Genomic DNA, 27959 nt, shown 5'->3' with positions numbered 1-27959 from the left:
TCTTAGGCATAGAATTACTTTGTTAATTAACGTGGATTATTGCCGTAATGTTTGAGTTGTGGGGATTTCAAGATGCATTGCAGCACATCGGCCCAGAGCAGAGCTTTCCATCTGGTGTCCGTTCACAAGGACTTCTGGGTGTTAAAAAGTGCTTGTATGAGCCCCTCTATTTAGACAGCAGGGGAATTGAAACTATATTTGGGAAGTTATGTCTTATGTTGGAAAACTGCACATTCTTTTTTTTTTTTTAACAACTGAGGTCATTTCTTTTAGAATTCGAGACATTTCTTTATATGCTGTTGGGATTGTGTATGATTGACCCTTTTCAAAAAAGTATTTTAACTTTGAGGAATTTTTAAGGGTTCAAAACTCTAAGCTTTTTAGTGTTATCATTATGTGAAAACTGAAAAACAGGGAAGCTGTTTTTGTTTTTTGATTTGAAATGGGCTCCAGAATCTAAATTAGCTTTTTTTTTTTAAATTTAGATTTTAAAACGTGTGTATGCCCATTGTAGAAGATCATCTAGTTGGCCACCATCCCTCCACCCCGAGACATCTGTGTTGACAGTTGGGTGTATTTTCCTCCAGTATTTGAATACACTGTTGGCTGTTGAGTTAAACTTTTCTGTAGTTTCTGTACAGTTTTCTATCCTGTTCATTTAATGTGCCATTCGCATTTCTTGGAGGAGGTGATTTTTCTCAGAGGACTGGTAAGGCATTCTTCTAGAAATGGATGTGCGTTTTTGACTTATATGGAAAATTCTTTCATATATATGTATTTATGAATAGTAGGGTGGTAAATAGTAACCTGGAATAAATAATTCGGTAAATCATGCCACGTTGCTGCCGTAGTGAGCAGCACCGTACACCGTGTCAGAGCTAGCCCGCCTCTGCGGTGTTCAGCTCCTTCCTCACACTTAAAATGTGTGTCTGATTTTTCAGGGAATAAGATTTTATAAAGAAATGCTGGCTGCCACTCTGAAACCTGTATTTTAAAGAAGCGGCTGTAATTCTTATATAGGGTTTTGAAAATAATTGATACTTTAAGATAACAAAGTTGAACAGCATATAAGTGTAAGACATAAGCACCTATAAATGCTTATTAGACATATGGCCAAACTCTTTTTTCTGTCTCTTCAGGATGAAGCATTTTAATAAAATAAAGCCCTTCTTTTTTGTGACATCTGTAGTAGAATTATTAAACTGCGTTTGCCTTTTGTGATATATGTCAACTGGAATTTGGTGGGGCGACAGGAGTACTCTTAGAAAACTAAGATCATTAGCTTTAAATCATTTTGGTGATAAGTCTAATTAGAAAACTTGATATAAAAAAGAATTTATTAATTTGTGAAAAGTGGCAAGAAAACGGCAATTTACAAAATAAAGTGTTAACTTCTTTCCAAAAATTTCTTATTACTAATATCGTGCACTAGTTTTTATAGCTTATATGCAAGAAAAATCTGAAACTAACTGTTTAGAGGTATTCTTTCTGAAATTCTGTTTAGGCTATTATAAACTATCTTAGTTTGGAGAGCTATTTAATTTGAAAAATATTTTCAAATGTTTGGATGGTTTTTAACGTAACTGACTAATTTTGGCTCTTTTGGGAGTTTTGAGTGATGTACATAGAAAATGCCAGCAAGAAATTTGGAAGTGCATTCAGTTGGAGCCTACTTAATTTTGTCCTGTCTACAGAGCAAAAGAAAATAGCTTGTATTTCTTTGAATATAAGTAAATACTGTCTTTCTCCTTGTGAACCAAAGAACAGGCATGAGTGGTAGTACTTTATGCTTCAGTGATAAAGATGACAGTATCCCCTTATTAAACATGTGCTGTGTGTCACTTCAATACCTTACAATGTTTTTGTCCAGAGAAAAATGAATAGAGAAAGTCATTAAAAAAAAAAGGTAGGTCATCTCAAAGATAAGAAATAGTAAAATGGGTCCTTTGTGAAGACCAGGCAAAACAAGAATGTTGGAAGGGCAGGCAGATGAACGCAGAAGTGAGGCTGTTCGTGGCGAGGGCCTGAGCACCAGGAGAGTCTCATGCCTACCCTGTGTGTGGGCTCGCCAGCCGCTCCATTGTAGTTTATTTTGAAATAAAAACTAAGGAGGAAAAAAGACCCAGAACCCATCCAGTAAGAAGTATTACCTTCTGTCTTTATTACTAGCCACGTCCTTATTGAAAGGAGGAGTCTGGATTCATTAGCCAGCTTTGACCTCAAATATTTCCATTTTGTACCTTACTTATTTGGCATTTAATTTTTGCTGTAAACCTTATATATAAGTAAATGCTAGATGGAAAGGCTTATATTACACAGAGTCTATTCATAGAATATTTAAAGCCTCCTTATTTAGATGTGGCTTCACCAGGATATTTGCAGGGCTGAAATTACAAGTGTATACAAAATATGAATCATTGATTTAAAAAAAAAAACAACCGTACTTCTAGGTCACTTTTAAAGGCAAGTTAATTAGTTTCCTATTGAATAGATGTTCTCCAAATATATGCATAGTGAAGCCTGCCTAATGAATATTCAGAGAACATTTCTACCTGGCTTAGTTTTGGGATTATAAGACAGATGAAAATTAAAGGCATGTTATAGGTATACAGAAACCTTGCTACGGCAATCAGGGCAGCACCATACGGCAGTTGAGTTCACAGTTGTAACCAGTTTAAAGAGTAAACAGATTTGTAATTTTATGTCTTGATTCCTTTTCCTCTTTGAATATTCCAAACTTGCAAATGGAAGGACTTAAAGTGCATGGCAAGGGTGTGAACCACTTTAAACCGTTGCATTTAGCTATTTTAGAACACAGACCTCTGTTCTGTAGTTTACTAGTACTTCAGGAAGTGTTTGTTGTTTGTAGTACTTGGCTAGTGGTTGCTTCTCTATATAAAGAGAAACTGGATATTAACTTCGAGTTATGCCATCATTTTCAGAATCACATGTATACTTAGATTTCAAAAGAAAATTTCTCACTGCTTAATTGTCTTGGTAATATAGAGTTTCTTTGAATTTTAATATTTCTTGTACTCTCAAGAAATATGTTTACTCTTAAAAAACTATTTTAGGTGATACTAATCTCATAACTAAAAGGGCCTCCACACATAAAAATGGGATGCTTTTTTTTCTTTTGGCTGCGTTGGGTCTTCGTTGCTGCGCACGGGCTTTCTCTAGTTGCGGCGAGTGGGGTCTACTCTTCGTTGTGCTGTGCAGGTTTCTCATTGCGGTGGCTTCTCTTGTTGCAGAGCACAGGCTCTAGGTGTGTAGGTTTCTGTAGTTGTGACTAGCGGGCTCTAGAGCGCAGGCTCAGTAGTTGTGGTGCACGGGCTTAGTTGGTCTGCGGCTCATGGGATCTTCCCGGACCAGGGCTCGAACCCGTGTCCCCTGCATTGGCAGGTGGATTCTTAACCACTGTGCCACCAGGGAAGCCCGGGATGCTTTTTAATTCACTTCTTTCTTTCTAATTGACTTATTTCTTCACAGTGGATTTTCTGCCATTTATAGACATAGCTAATAAGCCTGCAATTAAATTCCAGACATTTTACAAGATTAAGCAACAGTAGTTCATTTTAGTAGCAAACTGAAATCCACTGCATTACTTATAGTTTGCATTTGATGGAATTCTGTTACCTCTTTTTTCATTCCACAGTGTGATTTTCACCCGTTTACCAGGTAAAAAGATAGTGCTCCTTATTAAACACTTTGCATTGCTTTATTTACCTGTCATGCAAAGTTTCAGTGTCTGTTGCAGAAGCAAAATAATTTTATAAGTTTAATTGAGGTTTTAAGTTCATTAGGGTCCTATTGCTAAAATATAAGTAGCAGTTCTAATACTTGTTCTCATTTATGCTTTTTTTTAGCTGCTTAACAGTGTTACAGCTAGAGTACCAGGTGCATTAATTTTTAACCACAAAAATCTCTGGGAGTTAAGTTTTGAAGGCTGTTGGACATTTGAAAATGGGCTCTAGGAATATGGAGAGGAAGGCTGCTAGAACTGTAGTAACACAGGAAATAAAGTGTGTCTGAATCACCAAATCAGTTTTTAAAAAAGAGAAAGAGGGCTTCCCTGGTGGCGCAGTGGTTGAGAGTCTGCCTGCCGATGCAGGGGACGTGGGTTCGTGCCCCGGTCCGGGAGGATCCCACGTGCCGCGGAGTGGCTGGGCCTGTGAGCCATGGCCGCTGAGCCTGCGCATCCGGAGCCTCTGCTCCGCAACGGGAGAGGCCACGGCGGTGAGAGGCCCGTGTACCACAAAAAAAAAAAGAGAGAGAGAGAAAGAAAGCTATTTCTAGACTTAATTCTGCTGTTTATGTCACAATTCAAATATGTCAAATGGAGGCCTGATGCTTTTCATGTGAGACCTAGTTGAACTCAAGTAAATATTGCTTGAAACCTACTTTTGTAATAAGATGAAGAAGCTAAATAAGTTTCTGATCTGGATTCTTAATATTCTTGGCATTTTTACAAAGCTTTTAATAAAAACCCTAGGTGATTTGATATAATCAGTATCAAAAGGTAAAATTAATATAAAATCCAGTTTTGAATAAAATCTGCTGTCTGTGCAGATCTGAGCTGATGCTGGAGCCGGCCCCTCAGAACCATGTCTCGTGGGCCTTCGGAAAAGTTTGGTTTGGTGGAGTTGTGGTGGGCCTGGGGGTCTTTGTCTCTAAGGAGCACGTTAGGTGGTTCTGAGGCACTGCCAAGATTAAGAAGCGCTTGGCTAGCGCAGGAGTCAGAGGCTTTCTGTAAAGGGCCCGGTGGTGTGATACCTTAGACGTCACATGCCAGGAGACAAAATCAGTGTAACAGGAGAGAGCTCAGGTTTGCACAGATGTTTTTATTGACGCAATTCAGAACATAATAAAGTTGCCTACGGTTTTTTGTAGTATAGGTTTACTAATGAGAAGAATTGGATTCTTTTGGAAGGGGATAACATTTTGCTTAAGTAGGGTTCAGGGTTTTGGTGTTCCCTGTTATCACAGTCAGGTGCAAATGTTCATCCCTTAATGATTTTACACGTTCCGCCCTTGGAAGTGTCTTTGCACACAGATGGGTACTGCCAAGTGAGCATTTGGGGGAGTTTTTTTGTTTTGTTTTTAATTTTTATTTTTTTTATTTATTTATTTTTGGCTGTGTTGGGTCTTCGTTGCTGCGCGCAGGCTTTCTCTAGTTGCGGCGAGCGGGGGCTACTCTTCGTTGCAGTGCGTGGGCTTCTCATTGCAGTGGCTTCTCCTGTTGCGGAGCATAGGCTCTAGGCGTGCAGGCTTCAGTAGTTGTGGCACGTGGGCCCAGTAGTTGTGGCTCGAGGGCTCTAGAGCGCAGGCTCAGTAGTTGTGGCGCACGGGGCTTTGTTGCTCCGTGGCATATGGGATCTTCCCGGACCAGGGCTCAAACCCGTGCCCCCTACATTGGCAGGTGTATTCTTAGCCACTGTGCCACCAGGGAAACCCAAGCATCTGGTTTTAATTGAGCATAGACTTTGCTTGGAAGACATTTAGAGAATTCTGTTAGCTTGTTCCTGGTGTTTGCCTCTGGGCATGTCATTTACATTGCAGGTTTACCATTTCCAGTCGTTGCACAGTTAAATGGGTTTTGAAGTATGGATTTTTTTTTACACTTGTATTACGGTCTGAAAGATGTTGCTGGAACTGTAGTTTGACTTTAGAAATGTATATCTGCTGCACATTTGCATGAGAATGGAGGCCTACTGTTTTAACTTGACAGCAAAGAAAGGGTATAAAGCAGTTGGACATTGCTTATGATTCCAGTAACACTAATTATGAACATGATTTTACCACAGTATAAAGTTTGCAAAAAACTGTTTTGCCTTTTAGTTTTGGATTGAATTCATTATGAAATGTAACCAAGTCTTCCCTAAAGCTGATTTTGAAAAGCCATTCAGTGTTCTGCATTAGTGGTTGAAGGTGGTTCTTGTTCAGAAAAAATTCGATTTCATCCATTAGTTCAAAAAATCTCAGTAAAAACTTACCTCTGCCAAGACATGGAACTGGTGTAATAGGGCAAATCAGCATATTCAGCTTCTGTTTCTGACAGAAATTCACGGAACTGGTGATGGTCAAGTCCATGAGAGTGAATTAAATTCGTCGTTAACAATACTGGTTCAGTAACAATATAGATTTAATGTATTTCCTACAGAGTCCCTGCTGGTGAAGAGTACATGATGTAACCATCTTCACAGTCTTTGTAAATGTGTCCTTTTTCTTCTCCACACAGTTTTACCACCGTCAGTTGTAGTACACGTCCCAATTCAGGTTGTGCTGATCTAGTGTTTGCTCAGCTTCCTTGACAATATCCTCATCTGTAGTTCTTCCACACAGCCTATTCACACAGGCTTATTCTTCAGTCACTTCACCCTTGGCATTGATCCCTTGAGTACACAACCGCTGAGCAGTCCGTGGCAGTCCTTGCTTGGCTAACAAATGCGAACTCCTTGGAAACTTGTCAGCTATCAGCTGCCGTCTCATTTTCGTTTTTTCCCTCTTGTGAAGAAATTCTGTGATGAGCTATTCCATTTAAAATTTTGTAATTTTTCTGACTATTGCTTTTCTGTAGGAGTTGGGATTATTTTGCAGAGTGCTTGTCTGGTAGTGTTGGTGTCCGTGTGTACTTTTAGCGCAGTTGTAGGGTCATTGCATAATAAACACGGGGCTTTGCCATCTCATTTGATATCAAAATGATCCACATTCCATTGTGCCTTGAAAGCGCGACACAGAAAGTCCTCTTCTTTTCTGCTTGTTTTGCTGGACGTGCACTAGTAATAATAAAAAAAAAAAAGTCGTGGTATTGCACTACTGATGACACTTGAAACATTTTCACGTTATGACTGCGTCCGTGCAGTTCGTGGTGCAGAGTGAAGAGCACCACGCGTGGCCTGTCACGACTGCTCTCCTGGCGGCGGCCAGGAAGCAGCTGTAGACAGTAAGGACATAAACCGATGAGCACGGCTGTGCTCCGATGCGGTGTTATTTATGGACACTGAAATTTGAATTTCATATCATTTTCAGATATCATGAAGTAGTCTTTTAATTTTTTTTTTTCCCAAACTCCTTAGATGGGCCACACAAACACAGACAGTGGGCTGGGTCTGGCCTACAGGTCATGGTTGGAGGACCCTGGGCTAGAATATATGAAACACAAGAAGGGAGCGCCCCAGTGGCTCCCCCTCTGCCGCAGTGGCATCCGCTCCGCTCCTGTGCTACTCCCGCAGCTCTAGGGCCTGGGCCGTTTCTACAGCCCCTGTTACAGATTACCAAACTGCTTTCTAGAATATGTATGCCTTGCTTTTAAAATATCTGAAGTTGATCCTTATCTCTATAGACCTTAGAAATTTAAATAAGACTTTGAAGTTAAAATCTCCTCTAGATTGTACCTATATTGTTTAAGTAGAGTTGTCCCCTTCCTGTTGCTATAAAGCTGCTAGTAAATGAGTATATTCTTCTTAAAAAGCAGATAATTTCTTCTTGTGTATTCTTTGGCTATCTAGCTGAAATTCCACATCCTTTTTATTTTAAATTAATTTATTTATTTTTGGCTGCTTTGGGTCTTTGTTGCTGCGCACGGGCTTTCTCTAGTTGCGGCGAGCGCGGGCTACCCTTCGTTGTGGTGCGCAGGCTTCTCATTGCGGTGGCTTCTCTTGTTGCGGAGCACAGGCTCTAGGCGCAAGGGCTTCAGTAGTTGTGGCACGCAGGCTCAGTAGTTGTGGCTCGCAGGCTCTAGAGCTCAGGCTCAGTAGTTGTGGCTCACGGGCTTAGTTGCTCCGCGGCATGTGGGATCTTCTCGGTCCAGGGCTCGAACCCGTGTCCCCTGCACTGGCAGGCGGATTCTTAACCACTGCGCCACCAGGGCAGCCCCTCCACATCCTTTTAAAGTAGTACATTCTAAATCCTGTCCTGTATATATTTTAGCCGTGCACAAGAGGGTGCTGAATAAATCTGTCACTTGTTTGATAACTGGGCCAATAAACTGCCAGGTATCCCTATAATTACACATTTGTTTAATAGAAGTTATTTTCTAATTTGTGTTCTCAGCTCTTCTGTTACCTTCAAACTCAGGGTCCCTGACCCGTTTTGTCTCTGCAAGCAAAGACAGTCTTTCTAACACATGACTCTTGTAAATGGGGACGACATTGAAGCCATTCCTAGTTTAGGCTCAGCTCTGCAAAGCTGACACAAATTAATATCATGTCATTTTATTTTGTCCTTGAGTTAACTTCACCAGGGTTCCCTGGCTTTGTCAGTAGCAGAGCCTGTCTTGCGAGTAGAACCCAGGCCCACTGGCTGCTCTGCCCTTGTTTAGGCAGAACCCAAACATCCACAGGTTAAGGAAGTACGGAAACTTCAGGAGTGCCGCGCCACTGCGGACGCTTCAGCCTTGCTTCGGTAACTAGAAAGTTATCTCAGCATTTCAAACAGAGAAAAAGAACTAAGGGATGACCTAAAACATCTGAAACTTAAAAAGTCGTAAGTGCGAAATGGCTTTTCTTTGGAATTTTATTAAAAATTCCCTTCCGTAACATAAATCATACTGTGGAGAGTTACAATAGCTCTCAAGTCATAACCAACAAAGAGTGAGTCTTAAACCCGTGGTCTTTCTTGCCTGATACATGAAATTGTTTACTTCTGTGTTAGCCAGGAGACTAAGCAACACAACCTGAATAATGAGTCACAACAAAAGTGACTTTAAGGGTAACAGGCACGTAGATAAAGGAAAGAAGAACTTAAATTTAAATCAATTGTACAAACTGAAATTGTTGCCTAGGGCAGACAGAGCTCTGGTGATTATGCATTGAACCACGCGACTTCCTCGTTTTACTGACGGTTAAATTGAGGCCCAGACAAGTCTAGAGACTTGCAGATGGCTCAGTGTTAGGGAAAGGACTAGATTTAGTGTTAATATTAGACAACCAGAAGACTTCCGATCACCTCTGAACCGGTTAGGGAAAAGGATTTGAGGGGAATCACCCCCTGGTTAGTCACACTTCGTTCACCGGACACTTGGGGAGGAGGGAGCCAGGCCGCCAGGTGCCAGGCCCTGAGCGAGGTATCCGATTTGCATGAGGGCCTAACGCTCAGACAAAAGGCCAGGGCAGAAGCTCTCGGTTACTGAGAACAGAGATGCCGTTATTCACTTTCTATGTCCTTCATGGTTCAGTTGCAAATAACACACATTTTGTATTTTTTAGTTTGGTGGGGGTTTTTTGTTTTTTGAGGTTGTGAAAGATTTCTCTCTCTCTCTCTCTCTCTCTCTCTTTTTTTTTTTTTCCCAGTAAAATGTCTTTAAAGCTACTGTAAGAAATTTCCCTTAGGGCTTCCCTGGTGGCGCAGTGGTTGAGAGTCCGCCTGCCGATGCAGGGGACACGGGTTTGTGCCCCGGTCCGGGAAAATCCCACATGCCGCGGAGAGGCCGGGCCCGTGAGCCATGGCTGCTGAGCCTGTGCGTCCGGAGCCTGTGCTCCGCAACGGGAGAGGCCACGACAGTGAGAGGCCCGCGTACAGCAAAAAAAAAAAAAAAAAGAAATTTCCCTTAAATTACCTAATTCAGAAAAGTATTCATCCTTTTATAGCATGTGTGTGTTCGCATATGCACGTGTGCGTTTGCATGCGTGTGTTTAAAACTGTTTTGTTTCAGAATAGGTTCATTTGGCTAAACTTCATCTCTTAACAGTAAGAGTTACCACCACGTGCATTAAAAGATGATTAAGATTATTCTTATGTCTCCCACTTTCAGTTTTCTCACTAATGCAAGGATTAGTAGTATCACCTATGATGTAAATAGCTTTTTTTTGAGGAGTTATTTTAAACCAAAATGTGTTTTTCTTAGGAATAATATTTTAAAGCATTTATAATCCTTGAGTCCTGGCCGGGTGATGGGGGAGAAGGCAAAGGGGACTTTATTTAGGACTTAAAGTATTAGGGATAATCCACGCATTTAAATGTGTGAAATGTATTAAAATGTTTTTATTTAGATTTTATACAGTCTCAAGTGCACAAAGGACTTTGTAAATACACTGATGAAACTTTCTTCAGTAGAAGCTGAAACTTAATAACAGGAGCACGTGCATATTTGTGTTATATTATTTGATTTTGGTGAGATGATGAATTCCTAATAAACAAAGGTATGTAATAATTTGAACCCCAAAGATCTAAGATTCCCTCTTAGGGAATGCAGTTAAATCAGGAAGCTTCAGTGAAAAGAACTTTCTAAATACTTTTTTATATTTGTATTGTAATACCAAGAGAAGAACAAATAGGGATGATTTTTCCTTTTTTCCTTTTTTGAAAAGAGAATATAGTCACTCACAGAAGTGCAAAGTTACCTTGTCCATATTTTAAATAGCGAAAATCAAAGCATATGTAATGCAGAACTATTCTTATCATAAATCCCCGAGTCCACATTTATTAATGGCATTAAGAATTTTTTGGATTACAAATAGATAATATAATGCATGTACTGTTTATTACGTAATCTCCACACTTCTTTTGTTTTTCTATTTATTTACTTATTATTACTTTCTATTATAATTTTTTGGCTGCGTCGGGTCTTAGTTGCGGCATGTGGGATCTTTCATTGCGGTGCGTGGGCTCTTCGTTGCGGTGCGCGGGCTTCTCTCTAGCTGTGCTGCACAGACTCCATGGCGCCTGGGCTCTGTATCTGTGGTGCGTGGGTTCCAGGGTGCGTGGGCCCTGTAGTTTGCGGCACACAGGCTCTAGTTGAGGCACGCGAGCTCAGTAGTTCTGGCACGCGGGCTTAGTTGCCCCGCGGCATGTGGGATCTTAGTTCCCGACTAGGGATCGAACCCGCGTCCCCTGCATTCATTGCAAGGCGGATTCTTTACCACTGGACCAGCAGGGAAGTCCCTCCACACTTCTTTTGCAGCAAAACATTTGAACAGTTTCACTAAGTAGGAGAAATAAAGACTATAGGAGGAGCCTCAGCCGCTTGAGGTCAGGTTTTGCTGCCAGGTGGGTGTAGGGGTGAGCATACGAGCAGCGTGTGGGTCGGGTGAGGGGTTGCGGAGCTTAGCTGTGTCAGCCCCTGCTTTAATTGAGCTCTTAACGGCATACATATTTCGTATGTAGCGATTGTATCGAAATAATTGTTACCTGATGACTTACACTATGTTGTTACGTTAGTGTGCCAAAATTTATTAACTCATTCCCGTGATAAGCGGGAAATAAACGTCCAGATCTTGCTGTTGTGGGCAGCGCCAAGGAAAATATCGTTTTGTTTGCGTCGTGTTATGTTCAGTAAATTCCTTAGAATATGCAAAAGTTCGTGAAAAGCTTTATACTGCTCGTACTCTCTAAACAGTTTGTGTGAATTTGCAAGGTCGCTAGCATGAGTATACCAGTTTCCCAACACCCTCAGAAATGGTGGGTTCGGTGTAAGCGTTTAGCTCTTAAAGGGGGAAAGGCTTGCTGCTTTCCATAATATGTTCATCTTAGGGTTACTTTAACCTTCGTTTATTTGACCATTAGTTAAACAGCAATATTAATTGAAGTAAATTTTTGTGTAGTTGAACCTTCATTGTCAGTTTGGATATGGAACGTGTTATTTTCTCTTTCACACAGAGCTCCTTTGCTCTGGGGTCCCAAAGTGATGAGCAGCAGCCCGCACAGTGTGGGGCCGCTGCGAGTCCGCATTCTAGCTTATTACAGAAGCATCTGTAAGACACTCTCCTGTGATCTTGGCTTATTTTTCGTCCTCATAGTTTCACTATTCATATACTCAGTGTTGTAGCTGTTGTGTAGGAGAGAATCAATAGGACCTGTGTGTCAGTGAGTAGTAGGCGTATTAAAAACGTTGGATCTCTTTGCCTTAGTAATTCTTCTGAGATCACTAAGAATGTAATTCAAGAGCGCATAAAGCTGTTTACACAACATTATTTATTTTTAAAATATTAAAACCTTATTTAAAAGGTGGAAATAACTCAAATATCCAACATTAGATTAGCGGTTTTAGTTAACTTTTTAGCATATAAATACTGGGAATTATTTTGACCATTAAAATGTACTTACAGTTACGTAAGTGAAAAATAAGGATGCAGAGTTGTCTATATTATTTCAGCAGTGTTAAATATACAAAAAGTGATTGGAAGGCAATCTCTTCAAGCGTTAACTGTAGTTGTTTCTGAACGATGGAATTAATGATTATTGCCTCTTTCCTTCTTTGTTCCTTTTTCTAATTTTCAAGTTTTCTACAGTGAATTTTACTAATTCTAAAATCAAGGAAAGTCAATTAATGCAACATATAACACCAGTCAAAAAACACCTTTTTGGGGCTTCCCTGGTGGCGCAGTGGTTGGGAGTCCGCCTGCCGATGCAGGGGACACGGGTTCGTGCCCCGGTCCGGGAGGATCCTACGTGCTGCGGAGCAGCTGGGCCCGTGAGCCATGGCCGCTGAGCCTGTGCGTCCGGAGCCTGTGCTCCGCAACGGGAGAGGCCACAGCAGTGAGAGGCCCGCGTACCGCAAAAAAAAACCAAAACCAAAACAAAAAAAACACCTTTCTGAAATGTTCTGAATTTCATTTAAGGTATTTAACATTATGTAAGTATTCAATATGCACATTACTGAAAGGGTAACAGTTCTGTAAGTCTTACTCATACAGAAACACAGTGACTACTTTTTATCACATTTGTCCAAGAGACTCTACCGTGTATACTTCAGTGTAACAGGATTGGTAATATTCGTTTGAATTTTACTTTTTAAAGTACTTTAAATATATAGCCTCATTTGGGTTGTACAGACAACTCAATAAGTAAATATTGATGTTATTTAAAGATTAAGCCCAAATTCCCTTTGGCCTATATATGTTGTCCATCATAAAACCAAAAATATTATGTTTTTCATTAAAATGGATGAAATAATGCGAAGTACCTGTACAGGCTTGACCAAATAATCTCTTCATTACCCCAGAATGAATTTTTTGGAAGCTTTTTCTTTTCCCTTCTCTTAAAAATCATCTTTAGGTGCTATAAACACTGTACGAATGTTCCAGGTCCAGAAGAAGGCAGACTCATCTGCCGCTGCTCCTTCGCAGTCACCAGGAGATCGCAGCCAGGCCTCCCCACCCCCCCTTCCCCCCGTGCCCACCACAAGCACATGCCCGTGTACGCGCTCGCCACCATGTGCTTTAAGGCAGCAGTTCTCAAGTGCGGTCCGTGGACCACTGGGGATCCCAGAAACCCTTTAAAAGGAGTCTTCATGTTCAGCACTCTTGAGGGTGTCACTTAAGATGTTCTTTCCCTTCATTAAGCTGACACTCGCACCGATAGAACAGAACAGCAGGGCTGCAGTTGCCAGCCAGTGCCTGAGCGCAGATGGGGTATCAGCCCCAAACACACTACTAGTTGGTGTATTCATCACCGCTCTACATCTGCAGTTCAAGACACACACACCAGGTTCACTGAAGAGATCCTTGATGAAGCAGTGAAAGCTGTTCTAGGTCAGTCTCAGCAGCTCTGTACTGCGCCGCATGCCGGCTTGGGCGGCACCCTGCAAACGCTCCTGCAGCAGGACTGTGGTCTCCAGGGAAAGTACTTTTGTGACTGGTGGTGACGTGAGCTGAGCTAACTGTATTTTTCGTGGAACACCATTTCTACTTGAAAGAAACAATCAACTTACTCAGACTTGGGCATTTGACAGGCATTGTTTTAGAAAATGAATGAAGTTTAGCCTGCCAGTTCAAGGAAAGTAACAGTATTTGTTGCCATTGATAAAATTTGAGCTTTCAAGTGAAAATCAGAATTTAGGAAAACTTGTATCTGCCCACCACTGTGAGGTTGTCAACTTCCCAAGCCTTAAGGCTTCTTATGAGATCATTATGATGTTAATGAATATGATTTTCTTAATATTATGTCATGAAACATGCCGACATTTGGAAGAGCTGTATACTTAATTGCCCACCATGTTCCATGTGATCAGCGCTTGGTGTTACAAAATTGTGGGTGGGTGAAAGACCCATTCAAAGTACAAGATAGACCAGTGAATTTTAGTGTCTGTAACAAAAGTGCAGAAAGTTCATCCGTAGGCTTTCCATTCCACAGGGACGTCACTTTCAAGAAACTACCGTTTGTCAAATTCTGGTGTAGAAACAAAAATATCTACAGTTACAAAGGTTATCAAAATGCTCCCTTTTCCAATCAGCATTCTTTGTGAGGCCAGATCTTCATATGCTACAGCGGAAACGACCTGTAGTAGCAGTTCAGATGCAGAAGCAGAAGTGTCTCCCTGGCTTTTATGAAGCTACACTAAAATATGTTAACGTGAATGGGTTTATTATTGATATTTTTAAATGAATTAATAAATATTTGTTAGAGTGTCTCAGTTTTACTTTCTAACATGGTAAGTACTGGTAACCATAACCCACTTAAACAACGTCTTTTCGGGATCCTGAAGAATTTTAAGACGTATGAAGGGATCCAGAGTCTCAAATCTTGAGAACTGCCGCTTTAAGGCCTCGTGACTCAAACTGTGGTCCCAGAAATCACCTGAATTGCAGGAATTACGTGCCCGCCCCTGTCCCCTCAGATGCCCCCTCAGAACCTGCAGTCAGACAAGGTCTTCAGGGAATTCTCTTCTGTGTGAAAGAAGCACTGCCTTCTGGAGCTCGGGCAGGACAGGTGCTGCGCCGGTAGAAACCCAGCAGGACAGGGAGGACCCTGGGAGACTCCAAGACACAGCCCCGCCGGTCCTTTGTTCGAGTATTTCCTCTTAGGAATGTGTTCTCATGCACTTTAGATGTTGGAAATTGCCTGAGGTCTGATAGAAGTCTGGGCTCAGAGAGAGTAGACTGATCACTTAGGTAGGGAAGAGAGGTGAAGCCTGCAGCATTATTCAGGGTTCAGGAGCAAAAAGGCGTGTCCGTCTAGGCGCTTGCCTGTTAGGTGTTCTCACCTCATCCCTGCTTCGCTTTTGATATAAACGTGATTGAAAAATGTAGACAGAAATAATCCCACCTGACTTGTAGTTGTATGTGTATCGCAAAAGCAGTTTTCACCTTTTAATTACATCTTCCCTTTGGATACACAGATATATCGGAACACGTACATGCGATCCTGTCCGAATGGATGAGTGCTTGGGGAATGGCTTCTGTAAGGACTCTGTGAGCCTCGCCAGGCTGCAGCACTTTGACAGAGGCAGACACTTTATGTGTCTTCAGGGGGGTTAGCTGCTCAGTCTGAAATTGGTGACTAAACAAAGTATGTTTGGATTTGGATTAAGTGTACAACCAGACAGTTTAATATAAACTGCTGTAGCAAAGTCTTCCATCCCTAAGCCCTAATAACTATTTATTTTCTTCTTGTTTTCAGGGTGAATCTGTAAAATATTTCCTGGATAACTTGGATAAACTTGGAGAACCAGTAAGTTTTCAGACTGAATGTTTGTGTTTATTGCCATTTGAAGGCAGTAGTTAGGATAAGGAAACTTAGAAAAATGATGTATTAAGCGGTATCCTTTTTCCTAGTGGCAGTATGCCGACTGTTCCTGCTTCATGTTTTCTCCCTCTCCTGTCCTGACCTCTGCCAGTTCCTTGAGGAATGCCCTGTCCACTATTTTGTGAAAGTAAAACTCTTTATGGAAAGAAGTTTATGCTTGAAAATGAGGTGGCACATTAACTAGCCTACGTCAGTGTCTTTTGCCTTTCTGTAAGTGGAAACCGAAAGAACGCGGTGGGCTGATTGATTTCAGAACTTTTCAGCAAACGTTATTTTCCAGTCCAGGACCCCCCGTGTGTTGGGGTGGAGCGTAGGAGGCTGGATTCTCAAGGCCGTGATGTGGGAGGAGTCGCCCTTGCAAAGGAGCTGGACCATCAGACTGTCCTGTAGTGCGTCCTTGAGGCCGTGGCCGACTGGCGAGGGCTGGTGCTGGCCGCTCTCTGTGTTGGACTTGTGCAGAGATTTCACTGGAAGGAAGCTTTGTGCTGCTTAGAAAATGCTCGAAAACCATTGCCCTAGCGTCAGTGGTGACCCATTCAATTGAGGATAGCTTCGTATGCCGCCTCTTAAACCAGATTTCTGTTGTAAAGTTTAATGTGGTTTTATGGGTTCTTTGAGATGTTCAACTTTAAAAATAAAACAGAAGGAAAGCACAAAATGAAACCTATTGCAAGTAGGAAAGTACCATATGTGTGTCTAGAACGCTAAGTTTTGCATTTTCCCTTATTTTTTTATATTTTGCTAAATTGCACTTGTCTGCCGTTCAGTCAGTATGTGTTTCTCCCACCTGTTTCGTAGACACAGGTGCTCTAGAAGTTAGGGTCTCTGTATTTGTCTGTTTCTGTTCACTCAATCCACATCAGTGAGACTTTGTATTAAGACTTGTTTCATTGTCACTTTTCCGTGTGGTCAGATTGCAATAAGCCTTAAAAAAAAGTTCCGTATAAGCCCAATGGAGAGAAGCTTTAGTAGGTAAACTAATCCTCTAAGAGTTATTTCACGTTTTCTGATCCCAGTAGTGCGCATTCGCCCCGTTCTTCTCAGTCTGCCTTTTCGGACAGGCCTTCCTTGAGCAGCCATTCGAGGTGGGTCCCCTCCGCTGTCTTCAGCGTCAGCACTGGCTCTTCTCAGGCTCGATTGTTCTTGTTACAGTTGGTCTCTTCACTTACAGGTTTTGCTGGTCTTTCCCCCACCTCTTTCCCTGAGGGCAAGGACCTCGGGTCTTGGTTGTGAAGGGCTGAGTCCTTGCTGCCCGGTGACAGTGCCTGGTGCCTCGTAGGCGCTCAACAAATAGCGTCGGAGCGAGTGACTCAGAGCCAGCCCCCGTCAGTTCGTACTGGCTGCTTAGAGGCTTACGCTGAGAACAGTTTTGAGGCCACATCTGGAATAAAAACAAAAAAGTGTTTTTGTGATCAGTAGGTAGTTGTAAAGGCGAGGAGAATCAATGTGGGTGTGCTGCAGACTGGCCGCCCACTCTGTGCACATCAGACAGGTCACGGGATTGCGTTTGCTTCGCCATCTCTGACTGAAGTTCTAGGACCGTTGAATCCCCGCTGTGTGCCAAGCCCCATGGCCCTCTGGGAGATGGAACCACAGGGGTCAAGGACAGGGCTCTGCAGCCAGACCACCAGAGTTCCAATCCCAGTTCCATCGCAGACTGGCTGTGTGACCTTAGGCATCTCTAGACGTTAGTTTCTTCATCCACATCATAGGCATAGTAAGAGAACCATCCCCGTCGGGCTCGGGGGCGATTACGTGAAATAAACCCCATGTCTCAAAAGTCTGCTCAGGCTGCCATGACGAAATACCACATGCTGGGTGGCTTGAATAACAGACCTTTATTTCTTGTAGTTTTTGAAGCTAGAAGTCCAAGGTCAAGTTGCTAGCATGGTCGGTTTCTCGTGAGGACTCTTCCTGACTTGTAGGCTGTGGCCTTCTCGCTGTGCCTTGACGTGCCCTTTGGTCAGCACACACACGTGCAAGAAGTGTATGGCCTCTTCTTTTTAAGGCCACCAACACTTACCTGATTAGGGCACCACCCATATGACTTCATTTAACCGTGGTCGCCTCCTAAAAGCCCTGTCCCCAGAGACAGTCACACTGAGGGTTAGGGCTTCAGCACATGAACGCAGGCGGGGTGTGCGGGGACGGTGCCGGAACGCAGTTCAATCCGTGGCGCCCAGTGAGGTGTTCAGGTTGGTGCCTTGCAGTTGTAATATCTGCTCGTCATTAGCTGTTTGGTTCTTTGACCTCCATGTTTAAGGAACTCATTCTAGTCAGAGACAAAACTAACATACATAAAACAAGCAGAGGACGATTAAATGAGACTGATGGTGAAGATGGTGTTAGCGCATGGATGGAGAAGCTGGGGCTAGCCCTTGAGAGGACGTGAGCCTGGGCGGCTGGGGGACGAGGGGACGCGCACAGCGGGCCATGCCTGGGGTCAGGAGGCACATCCGTCTGACAGAAGTGCTTGGCTCTAACGTACAAGAACAGGTTTCAGGAAGGCGGTCACCAGGGTCTGGATGCGCCGTTCGTTGCAGTCACGCATCACGCTGACGACATGCGGCGGTCTCAGGATGTGAGGCTCGTGCAGCTCTCCACGCTGGGCTCTGGGGAGCCTGACGAGGTGGGGCAGAGTCTGCCGGTTCCGGAAAACAAGGAATAAGGAGGGTCGTGGAAGCCGGGTCAGCGAGGTCTGGTCTGCTGCAGGGAGGGGCCTCACCGCCAGCTCTGAGGGCATGGTGCAGGAGGGGTGGTCTCTGGGGGCTTAGAGGTGGACCCAGGAGGTGCGGAGGACCAAGGGGCAAGATGGTAATCCAGGCTGAGATGTTAAAAAACGGGGGCAGTGAAAATAAAGGGGGGAAAGAAAAGGTGAGGAAGGTTCAGAGAAGGAGCAGCGGGATTTGATATAAAGTAGGAGGTGATGGAGAAGGTCCACCGTGAGGGGCAGGCTTGGGGTGCGGGCGGGGCAGGACGTGGGCAGGAGAGCGTCCTGGTGGACGGGGCTGGGGACGAAGACGGTGAGTGTTGGGACTGAAGAGGCTGCATCCGTGGAGGGCTGTCAGGTGTGCACAGGTAGGGGGGCCGTTGCTGCCTTGGTTTCCCTCTCTTGGCAGCAGTGGTGACAGTGGGAACCGCTAGACAGTAGTAACACACGGGCTGTGTGCCGAACCCGGTTCCTAAGCGCTTCACCCACTTGCCATGTTTAGTCCTCACAGCACCCCGTGGGTGCTGTTGTCTGTGTTTTTCACAGGTGAGAAAACTGAGACGCAGAGAGGTTAAGTGATGACTTGTCGCAGGTCACCCAGGTGGTCTGTGGGCAGCTGGCTGTAGCATCCACAGTCCTAATCCCCGTGGCTCTGCCAGACCCTTGAGCACTTGATTACCTCGTCCTGTGTTTGCGCTCTATGTGAATTAGCCCTGAGCGCCTAACTAAGGCAATAATAAAGGACTTTTTATTTTTATGAAATTAGAAAATTAAAAATTGCCCCTCGGGGCTGGCCTGTTTCTGAGGCGGCTGGCACGCACGAGTGCCGTGAACCGGCCGCACCTTTCTGGAGAGCAGGTGGACATTAGGTCCCAGTCATGAAAATCTTCACAAGCCTTGACTGCATCACCATCTTATTCCTGGTTATTCAGTTTCAGGAAATAGCCCAAAAGGGGGGGAAAGAAGGATGTGCATGAGAATTTTAATTGCAGCATTTATATTAAGCAAAAAATTGGAACCAACCTAAATGACCACTAGTAGGGGAATATTTATGTAAATGATAGCACATTGATCCATTTGATGTATGTTATGCTCTTTTAAAATGAAATACAACCGTGTCAGCATGTGAAACAGTTCATGATTAAGCGTCAGCCGAAAGCCGGGGCCGGGCAGAGAATCGGGGTGGTGCTGCTTACAGACGAGGCAGGTGCGCGTGCGTCTGCGGGAGCTGGGGTACACGTGCGAGCCCCAGCGTGTCTCATTAGAGCCCTGTGGGCACTTTATACATCGCTGTGGGTTGCAGACAACTGAGAACTGCTGGGTTTTTTCTGTTGTTTTTTTTTTTTTTTTGATTCTTAGCTACACTATTTTAAGGAGATAAGTATTCACACTGTAATGAAATTTCAAAATCATAGTATTTGGAAAGGTATAAAATGCAGCACTGTGAGTAACAGTTGGCATTGTTTTAAAACCTTGCCTTGATTTAAAAAAATTGTGACCTTGGTGATGAGCATTTAAAGCCTTCCTGTTCAGTATTGTCCAAAAGCTCCATCAAAGTTCTGGAAAAATACTAAGCTGAGAAGAAAGAACCAGTTTCACCGCCCAGGGGCACTCACTGTCGGCCACAGCCAGGGGCTCGGGAGGCCAGCAGCTTCCGTCCGTACGTCCATCCATCTGTCCAGGGTCTTGGTGTAGACCCTCCCTCCGAGGCACCGCTGTGTCCGGGCACGGGTGCCGGCAGAGGAGAAAAGCTGGGGCCCTGCCACGGAGACGGCCCCCCGCCAACAGCTGGGAAGCCCCGCAGAGTGAGCTCGGTCAAGGGTGCAGAGCAGAGGCCGCGTTGCAGCAGCGAGAACATAGGCGACCCGGGGAGAGCTGCCGGTGCTGCAGGCAGGGGCGCAGAGCAGGGGCCGCGTTGCAGCAGTGAGAACATAGGCGACCCGGGGAGAGCTGCCGGTGCTGCGGGCAGGGGCGCAGAGCAGGGGCCGCAGGGGGCGGAGAACCTTGACTTGGGGCCCCGCCGCTGTTGACGGAGGGGCGAGGAGCCGTGACCGTGGCCGTGGACACGCAGCGGCAGGCGGCTGCTGGCACGGTGGGCGTCACGCGTGGACGGACACTCGGGTCGTCCGGCAGGCTGAAAAAATCATAGGCGCCTTCATTTGCGGCGAATTTCGAACCAGTGCGGACGCTAACATTGCAGCGTATCTTGCTGTTTTATGATGAGAATCAGAATAGCATTGATGCTTTAATGTTACCAGGGGATTGTCATTTAAAAGATGCTTTTGTTTACGTATCCATTCGCTAGCCCAGTTAGTAGTACATTAAATATTCTCATTACTCCTGGATTACTGAGTAGGAAACGATTTTTTTTCTTTTCCAGGATTACATTCCATCACAGCAAGACATTCTGCTAGCCAGAAGGCCCACCAAAGGCATTCACGAGTACGACTTTGAAATTAAAAATGTCCCTTTCAAAATGGTTGATGTAGGTGGTCAGAGATCAGAAAGAAAACGTTGGTTTGAATGCTTCGACAGCGTGACATCAATACTTTTCCTTGTTTCCTCAAGTGAGTTTGACCAGGTGCTTATGGAAGATCGTCTGACCAATCGCCTGACAGAGTCTCTGAACATTTTTGAAACCATCGTCAATAACCGGGTTTTCAGCAACGTCTCCATAATTCTCTTCTTGAACAAGACAGATTTGCTTGAGGAGAAAGTGCAAATTGTGAGCATCAAAGACTATTTCTTAGAATTCGAAGGGGATCCCCACTGCTTAAGAGACGTCCAAAAATTCCTGGTGGAGTGTTTCCGGAACAAGCGGCGGGACCAGCAGCAGAAGCCCCTGTACCACCACTTCACCACAGCCATCAACACGGAGAACATCCGCCTCGTCTTCCGTGACGTGAAGGACACCATCCTTCACGACAACCTCAAGCAGCTCATGCTCCAGTGACGTACAGAAGACTCGCTGTCTTCGTACCTTTTTGTCTTTTTGATTGTTTTCGGTTTGTTTTGTTTCTTTAAAATAGAAGTTTACAACAGGAATTAGAAAAATCTTGATTCTGTGTTTAACTTCTTGGAAATCTTAGTCGTTCTTCTGCGGCCTTTGGTTGTGGCTGAGAGCCGCTGAGTAACACGGGGCTAATATCTGCTGAGGCTTGGCCTTGATCTCTTTCACTCCGGCTTCCATTGGAGTGGAGTCATTTCCTGCCAGACCTCAGACAAGGCATCCCTCAGGCTTTAAATTCTTCCACTTTTCAAACTGAATTCTCCTGTAGTGCCAAGTATAGAAGGTGTCCTTAATATTTGTAGGCCTGAGGTTGAGAATGTTCAGTTCTAGAACGAGTAAGATACCTTTTGTTCGCCCTGCAGGTAGCAGCCACACTTGTGCCCAGCTTTGTGGTGACCTGTTTTGAAAGGGCCACTGGAAAATGTGTGATCTAAGGAATGGCGTTCTGTAGCTTCACCCAGATTCAGCCTTCACGGTTTTCTGATTGCTTATATACACAGCAGTTGTTTTGTTTTTTAAATTTCTGTGGTTTCTGAAGGCAATATTCTGGTGTGTTTAAAGTTTACATGAGGATCTCTGGTCTGATGGTAATGAACGCTCACAAATGGTCCAGGGGAGCACAAGGCAGGCGCATGCCATCTGTAGTGTTTTGATTAAAAGTCATGAGTGAAATGTTATTTGCCCTTTTCATATTTAAATATCATGTAATCAGTGTGCTATACGGGAAACCTTCTGGCCATAGCAGCAGCTAAAAACGTGCGAGAACCTGATAACAGAACGTCCTAAATAAATACACCCTTGCCCAAGAATATTATGTGTTTTACTCTCAGACTTTGAAATCCTGTCTCAGCTGATGTGGGTCCTTACGGTGGGATCACTGCTGCACCATCACAAACATTGTCCTTTCGCTCTCCTGTCTGTTCCCATCAACTCCAGACGGTGGCATTTTTGGGCTTTTTTTTGTTTTTTGGAGCTTGCCAAGGGCAGTATTTTCCTGCCACACTATTCACTTCTTTTTGAGATTCTTACTCATTCTTGGTGTGTCTCTGAAAGAGTGTGTGTGTTTGCAACATCATTGTTTACGAAATTCCAGCTTTCTTGAGGTACATTTTGAAGGTTTCAAGGATACTTTCAAGAATAAGTAGTAATTTTTTTAGTTCATACTGAAAGGTGATTACATTTGACCTCCTCCACCACTTACCAAATTAAAACGTACCCATGAAGTAGCTTTGCAATTACAGATACATTCATAGTGAACTCATCAGAGTGGCTGGTTTGCAGTACTAAAAATACTGCCCTGTAGGTTATGCGTAGTGTCAGAATTGGATTAGAGAAACAGATGTACAAGACTGGTGACAGTTTGGAAAGTCTGATGGCTTTTCTTCCTTTCCTGAAAATTGTGATTAAGACCGTGATATCTTTCACTTTACTGTATAGCTGACTGTGTTCTCAGGTATTTTATTGGCTAGAAAGTCCTTGAAAGATTGGTCAACATTCTGGATCACCCAGCCTTTCTAAGACAGTGGCTCTGGGTCTGTCTTGCTGTCTAGTAAGAATAGGGCTTTGCAGTGAACTGACCAGGGATTGTTCTCAATGTACCTGACTTTTCTTGCATTTGAAACTCCACCATCATTACCCCCATAACTGCCAGTGTTTTCGTGTCTTGGTTGACACCTGAGCTATTGACATGTAGCCCTACATCCTGATGCAGGCGTCCATAGTACAGCAGAGTTCACGCACATCAGAATAGTTCTGTATCTATAGTGCTTCTTACCAAAAAGAGTGCATTGTTTAATCCACAGAGTTAGAACCATTTCAGGGCCGAGGAGTATCTGAGTATATGCACAGTAACGTGGAGACTTTGGGTGGAAGGTCTGTGTGTAAATTTAGCAAATGGTCCTATCGAATGGCCAAAGCATCATTTCACTCCAGTGTATGTATAAAGAGGAAGGTTACTCTCAGTTAAGTTATATTTCAGATCTGAAATACATGAACCATAAATACTGCCTGACAAGCACCATTTTGACTACCACAGAGAAATGTTAAAACACCAAATAGATAGGATATTACTTTGGGCATTTGAGATTTCCTTTCCTGACGTGTGTGAAGTCTCAAAGTCAGCTTTCTTTTAAAATAAAACCTAGCCTATATTTTGAGGCAGTAAATTACTTACATTTAATGGCAGGCTGGTTTAGACACTCAGTGGAACTTTAAGTTCCAATCTGAAGGCTTTAGTCCGCATGTTTTATATACTGTACTTTTAAACCGTTTGAAGGAGTCCTATACCTACAGCATGAAAACCAGACCCTTTTGAAACACCACTGTGTGAAGAGGGAGATGAGATTCAGTGACAAAGCTGAAAGGGAGCTCATAGTTTTGCCCTATGCCAGTGTCCCCCCAGTCTCTAAAAATGTAAGTTGGATTTAAAGCTGTTCAGTGTGTTTGATTTTCTAAGTCTTCATGGTTATGATTTGGAATAAAATGTGCCCAATTCTCTATTACATTCTCCTCTTAAGTCTGAGTGTCTTCTTGCTTATTAATTCTTAAGAAATGTCACACAAGTGTCTTCACTGATCTTGAAGAAATTTATAGTATACAGAGTTGCCTTATAAATCAAAGAACAGCACAGAGTTTTGCCTTGATTATCTTATAGGGAGGAGGTATTGTCAGACGTTTTTCTGAAGATCCAAATAATGTAATGCCTCTGTCAGATATTTTTAATAACCCGTATCATTGCTTGCTGCCAAATATATTGCATTGAAATCTTCTTCTCAATTGTATTGTCTGGAAATGGCATTTGACAGCTAGATCACAGCAGCGACCAAAGAAGGCATCGTGGAGTGAACATGGTTTGGCTGTTTGGTTTGGTTTGAAGCTGCACTGGCGTGTATTTTACATGGTGAAGGTCCTCTGGTTAAACTCCCAAGGGAGGTTGTCGAGCGAGGTCCTTGTTCATTTGTTGGCAGTGGTCAGTATAAAGTAGAAGAAAGGAAGATTCCCTTAATACCAGAAGTGATTAGAAGTGTTGGTTCAGACTCACAAAAATCATATGCCCCAGAATTGTTTGTAAGCGGGAATGAGTAAATCTGAACTTCCAATGTATACCCCAATACTTGTATTTATGCTTTTGGTAAAGTGTATTTTCAGCATTAGTACACATATCCGGTGTTATGCCTTATTTATGTGAAGAATAAAGTTACCAAGTTATGTTCTGTTATGTTCTGAAACTCAAATCACTATTTGAGAAACCCTCAAATTGGTGCTTTCATTATATAATGATACATTTAGACAAAACCCCAAACCAAGCCATTTGAAACAAGATTCTCTTCATTGCAATTTGTAGCAATGTTATTTCTGTATATGTAATGAGAAGGCTAAATACCAGTGTTAACTCTTAATTTCTTGTTTGAATCCATGAAATCGTGCCTGTAAAGCTCAGTCAAACATTTGTAATAAACTCCCTAATAAATCTAGAGACAGTCACTCTGTTACCTTTTCATTTCTTTTAGTTTTAATTGAGGGATCGAGAATAAATCTTGCATGTCTTTTTTCAGTTGGAAATCTGACTTTATCTCTCTTTCCCATCATTTCAGTACATAAAGTTACATTAATTACAGATGATCTGTCCATGTGTTTGTGCTGCTGGACAAAAAGTACTGTTTTTTTTTTTCTTTTTTTTAGTGATAGGACACAGGTTGGCTCTTCAGTGTAGTAAACATGAGGAAGGGAGGGACTTGTACGTGAGTGGTGTGTACATGTCCCCCTGTTCCAAATAAAGCAAGTGATAGTACATACCCATTATTTTATGGTACGAGGTTAGGGCTTAATAAATTTATAGAGAGATTAAAGTATAAGTCTAAGCCGGACCATTTTAAACAAGTTGAACTTTATGGCCTTTTCAAGTACCATTGAGTTGATACTCACCTTAGGCTGATAAGTGATTATTAACATAATCTGAAGTACCAGTGTTTGTGCCACTAGCATTCTTCTGTCTGTACTTGAATGTATAGTTAGCATTTAAATAACTCTGTTCATTCTTGTGACATCTAGGTCTAACCATCTGATTTCAAATGCCAGAGCTCGTAGGGAACAAAGAAGTGTTAATGATAGGGCAGTCATTTCTGGGTTGATGAGAGATTCTGCGACCTTTCCAAAACCACATTACCTTTGATAATGAAAATGTCCAGATGGATGGAAGTAGGGACCCAGTACGCCTACATCATCAGTCAGTGACGGTCATGGTAGAAGTATGCTACTTACCTGTTCTCTGATTTGGGTTTGTCTTTGGAAAGCTCGTTTATAGTATTTCTTGCCATAGTAAAAGGGCTGCATTTGTTCTCAAATCATGCCTATTTGATGGCTCTAGGGAAAAAAACAGAGGGGGCAGGTAGGGGTTAATTCTTGGAAAGTATATGTAACAGTGCAACAGACGATACCATTTACCCTTTCTTTACCTCTTACTTGAAAGCAGAATCGCAAAATGTTTAAATGGCTTTACTAGTCTAAAGGTGGGGCTCATTTGCCACGGAAGCCTTATCAAAAAGTCTATTTCATAACAACCTCATAGATACTGTACCTAACAAAACATGATTTGTATTAGCTCTGTATGAAAGTATTTGTGGCTTAGGATTTTTTATACATATATCTTTTTATAACTTTCCCAGAACTGAGCACATTATCTGATACTGTTGTAAATTTTTTTTCTGTCAGTGCTTTAGTTCAGGATTGGCAATAAATTATTTCTACAGGAGGTCTGAAAGTGGAAAGAATGGTTTGATTTGATAAAATGAGTTGCTAGTCATCCAGGCTTTTTACTTTTGTACATATTTTGCAAAAATTTTGCCTCTTGCTATTAATATTTGCTTTGTAAAAATTACGGACGTTTAATAAACATTTATAAACTATTCCATACTATGATGTTATTTAAATCTGATTAAATGTCAAGTGTAAAGCAGACACTTAATATTTGAAAGCAGAGGTTTCACCCAGTGACTGAAAGCACAGAAATCGCTCTTTTGTCAGATCTCCAGCGATACTTTGACTTAATACTAGTCTGTAAACGTTTCCTCACTGAAGACGGAGATGCGGGCTTCAAGAACGTTCCCAAACACTTGTTTTGATGTGGGAATGGGGAACACCCCACTTTTCTCTCTGCTCCTCTTAAAATCGCTGAAATTGCCCTAGGGTGTCTCTGGGCTCACGGTTTGTCCACCTGCAGGAGTAATGCTGCTATGTCTTTTGTCATCAAAATAGCGTTTTAAAAACAAACCAACATGTTACACTCCTTGTTTCAAGAAGCTTTAAGATGATGATTTACAGAAAAATTGCAAAGATAGTAGTTTCCCTGTACTCCACACTGTTGGCAACAGTTTCCCCATTTACCATCTTGCATCGTACTAATTAACATCTTGCATCATACTAATTCACCATATTGGTTCAAAATTAATGAACCAATATTGGTAATTTATCCTTAAGCCCATACTGTATTCAGGTTTCCTTAGTTTTTCCCTGTTGCCCCTTTCTGTTCCAGAATCCCTCCAGGACACCGTCTTACACTGATTTGTCCTGTCTGTCTGAGCTCCTCTCAGCTATTACAGTTGCCCAGGCTTTCCTTGTTTTTGATGACCTCGGCTGTTTTGAGGAGGAGGAGTGCTGGTCAGGTATTTTGTAGGTTGTCCGTCCGTTGGGATCAGCCTGGTATCTCCCTTGTGATCAGACTGGATTCTGTGTGTGGGGACCACAGGGGTAAAATTACCACTCTCGTGAAATCACGTCGCTCGTCTTTTCCCTTGGCAACTTCAGCCGAATTAGAAGTTGTTGAATAACTTTTGGTATGTTTATACCTTTTCTTTAAGTGGCGTTTATGGGAAGCTGAGCATGTACTTTTCTTCCCCAAAGCAGAATGAAGGGCCTTTTCCCACAATCAGAATTGCAAAGCAGGTGTGAATAAATGTTCAGTGGTGATGGCTGTAATCCAGGACTGGTTGCTTCCAGGCCTTTCTGGCAAAATAAAAATTGTGTCCAAGTCCTGACCTTTACAGTGAGATTTCACTATTGGTCCCAAGAAAAACTGAGATAGAAAAATTGGGGCTTAGAGATGTTTACAAATCTACAAATACCTACAAATTTCTAGATTGGAAACAGGTCATTAGATTAGCCTTCGTTAGACTTAAGATCTTTTAAAGTGGAAACTAAACTCACTTGCATTTGAATCCCCCAAAGGAAACCAAGAAGTCTTTACCAAAAAAAAAAAAAAAGAAAAACAAACCTTTTCTTAGGCTATTGTTAGAACGAGAGAATATTGATTTGTCGGCGGAAACAGCTAAAAAACTATTGTCCACTGAAGTGCTGGGCCCCATCACAGAGCCTTGGCATGAGATGCTCTCAAAATGACCTGTTCCGTTGCCCACAATGTGGGTTGTTGAAAGAGAAAAGAGCCTTTGGTCTCTTGAGAATGCAGGAAACCCGCAGTTCATAGGTTAAACCAGAGGTTTGTTTGGTGACGGGAAATTTGGCAAATCCTCAGAAAAGGAATGACTTGGGCATTGTTTTAAAAGACACATTGTAACTTTCCCTCAGAAGTGAGCGGGGCCCCTGGAATACAGCATCGCAGCTAGAGGAAAGGGTATCTGCCGAGCACTGTCACCTACACTTCCCGAGCGTCCATTTTCCGAGGCCACCAAGATGACAAAGGGCTCAGACAAGGGTTCCATACAAAGTAACTCTTCAGGGCAGAGGGTTAATCTTCTGTGCTGGCCCCAAGGATACAGAGGGAAG

General features: G+C 42.9%; 1 protein-coding gene across 2 annotated transcripts in view; it reads left to right on the top strand.

The window, feature by feature from the left end:
• The window catches only part of GNA13 (G protein subunit alpha 13), a 41400-nt gene extending 15314 nt beyond the window's left edge, over window positions 1-26086 (top strand). For both annotated transcript variants that reach the window (XM_019938668.3, XM_073798356.1), the window contains exons 3-4: window positions 15337-15387; window positions 20553-26086. In XM_019938668.3, coding sequence (XP_019794227.1) covers window positions 15337-15387; window positions 20553-21125 — 624 coding nt within the window. In that variant the 3' untranslated portion in view covers window positions 21126-26086. The remainder of the gene's footprint in view (window positions 1-15336; window positions 15388-20552) is intronic.
• Window positions 26087-27959: the final 1873 nt, after the last annotated feature.

Source organism: Tursiops truncatus, chromosome 20 (genome assembly GCF_011762595.2).
Source record: "Tursiops truncatus isolate mTurTru1 chromosome 20, mTurTru1.mat.Y, whole genome shotgun sequence".
NCBI classification, from domain to species: domain Eukaryota; kingdom Metazoa; phylum Chordata; class Mammalia; order Artiodactyla; family Delphinidae; genus Tursiops; species Tursiops truncatus.
The sequence above is the reverse complement of the archived record's forward strand: the minus strand, read 5'-3'. Positions and strand labels throughout refer to the sequence as shown.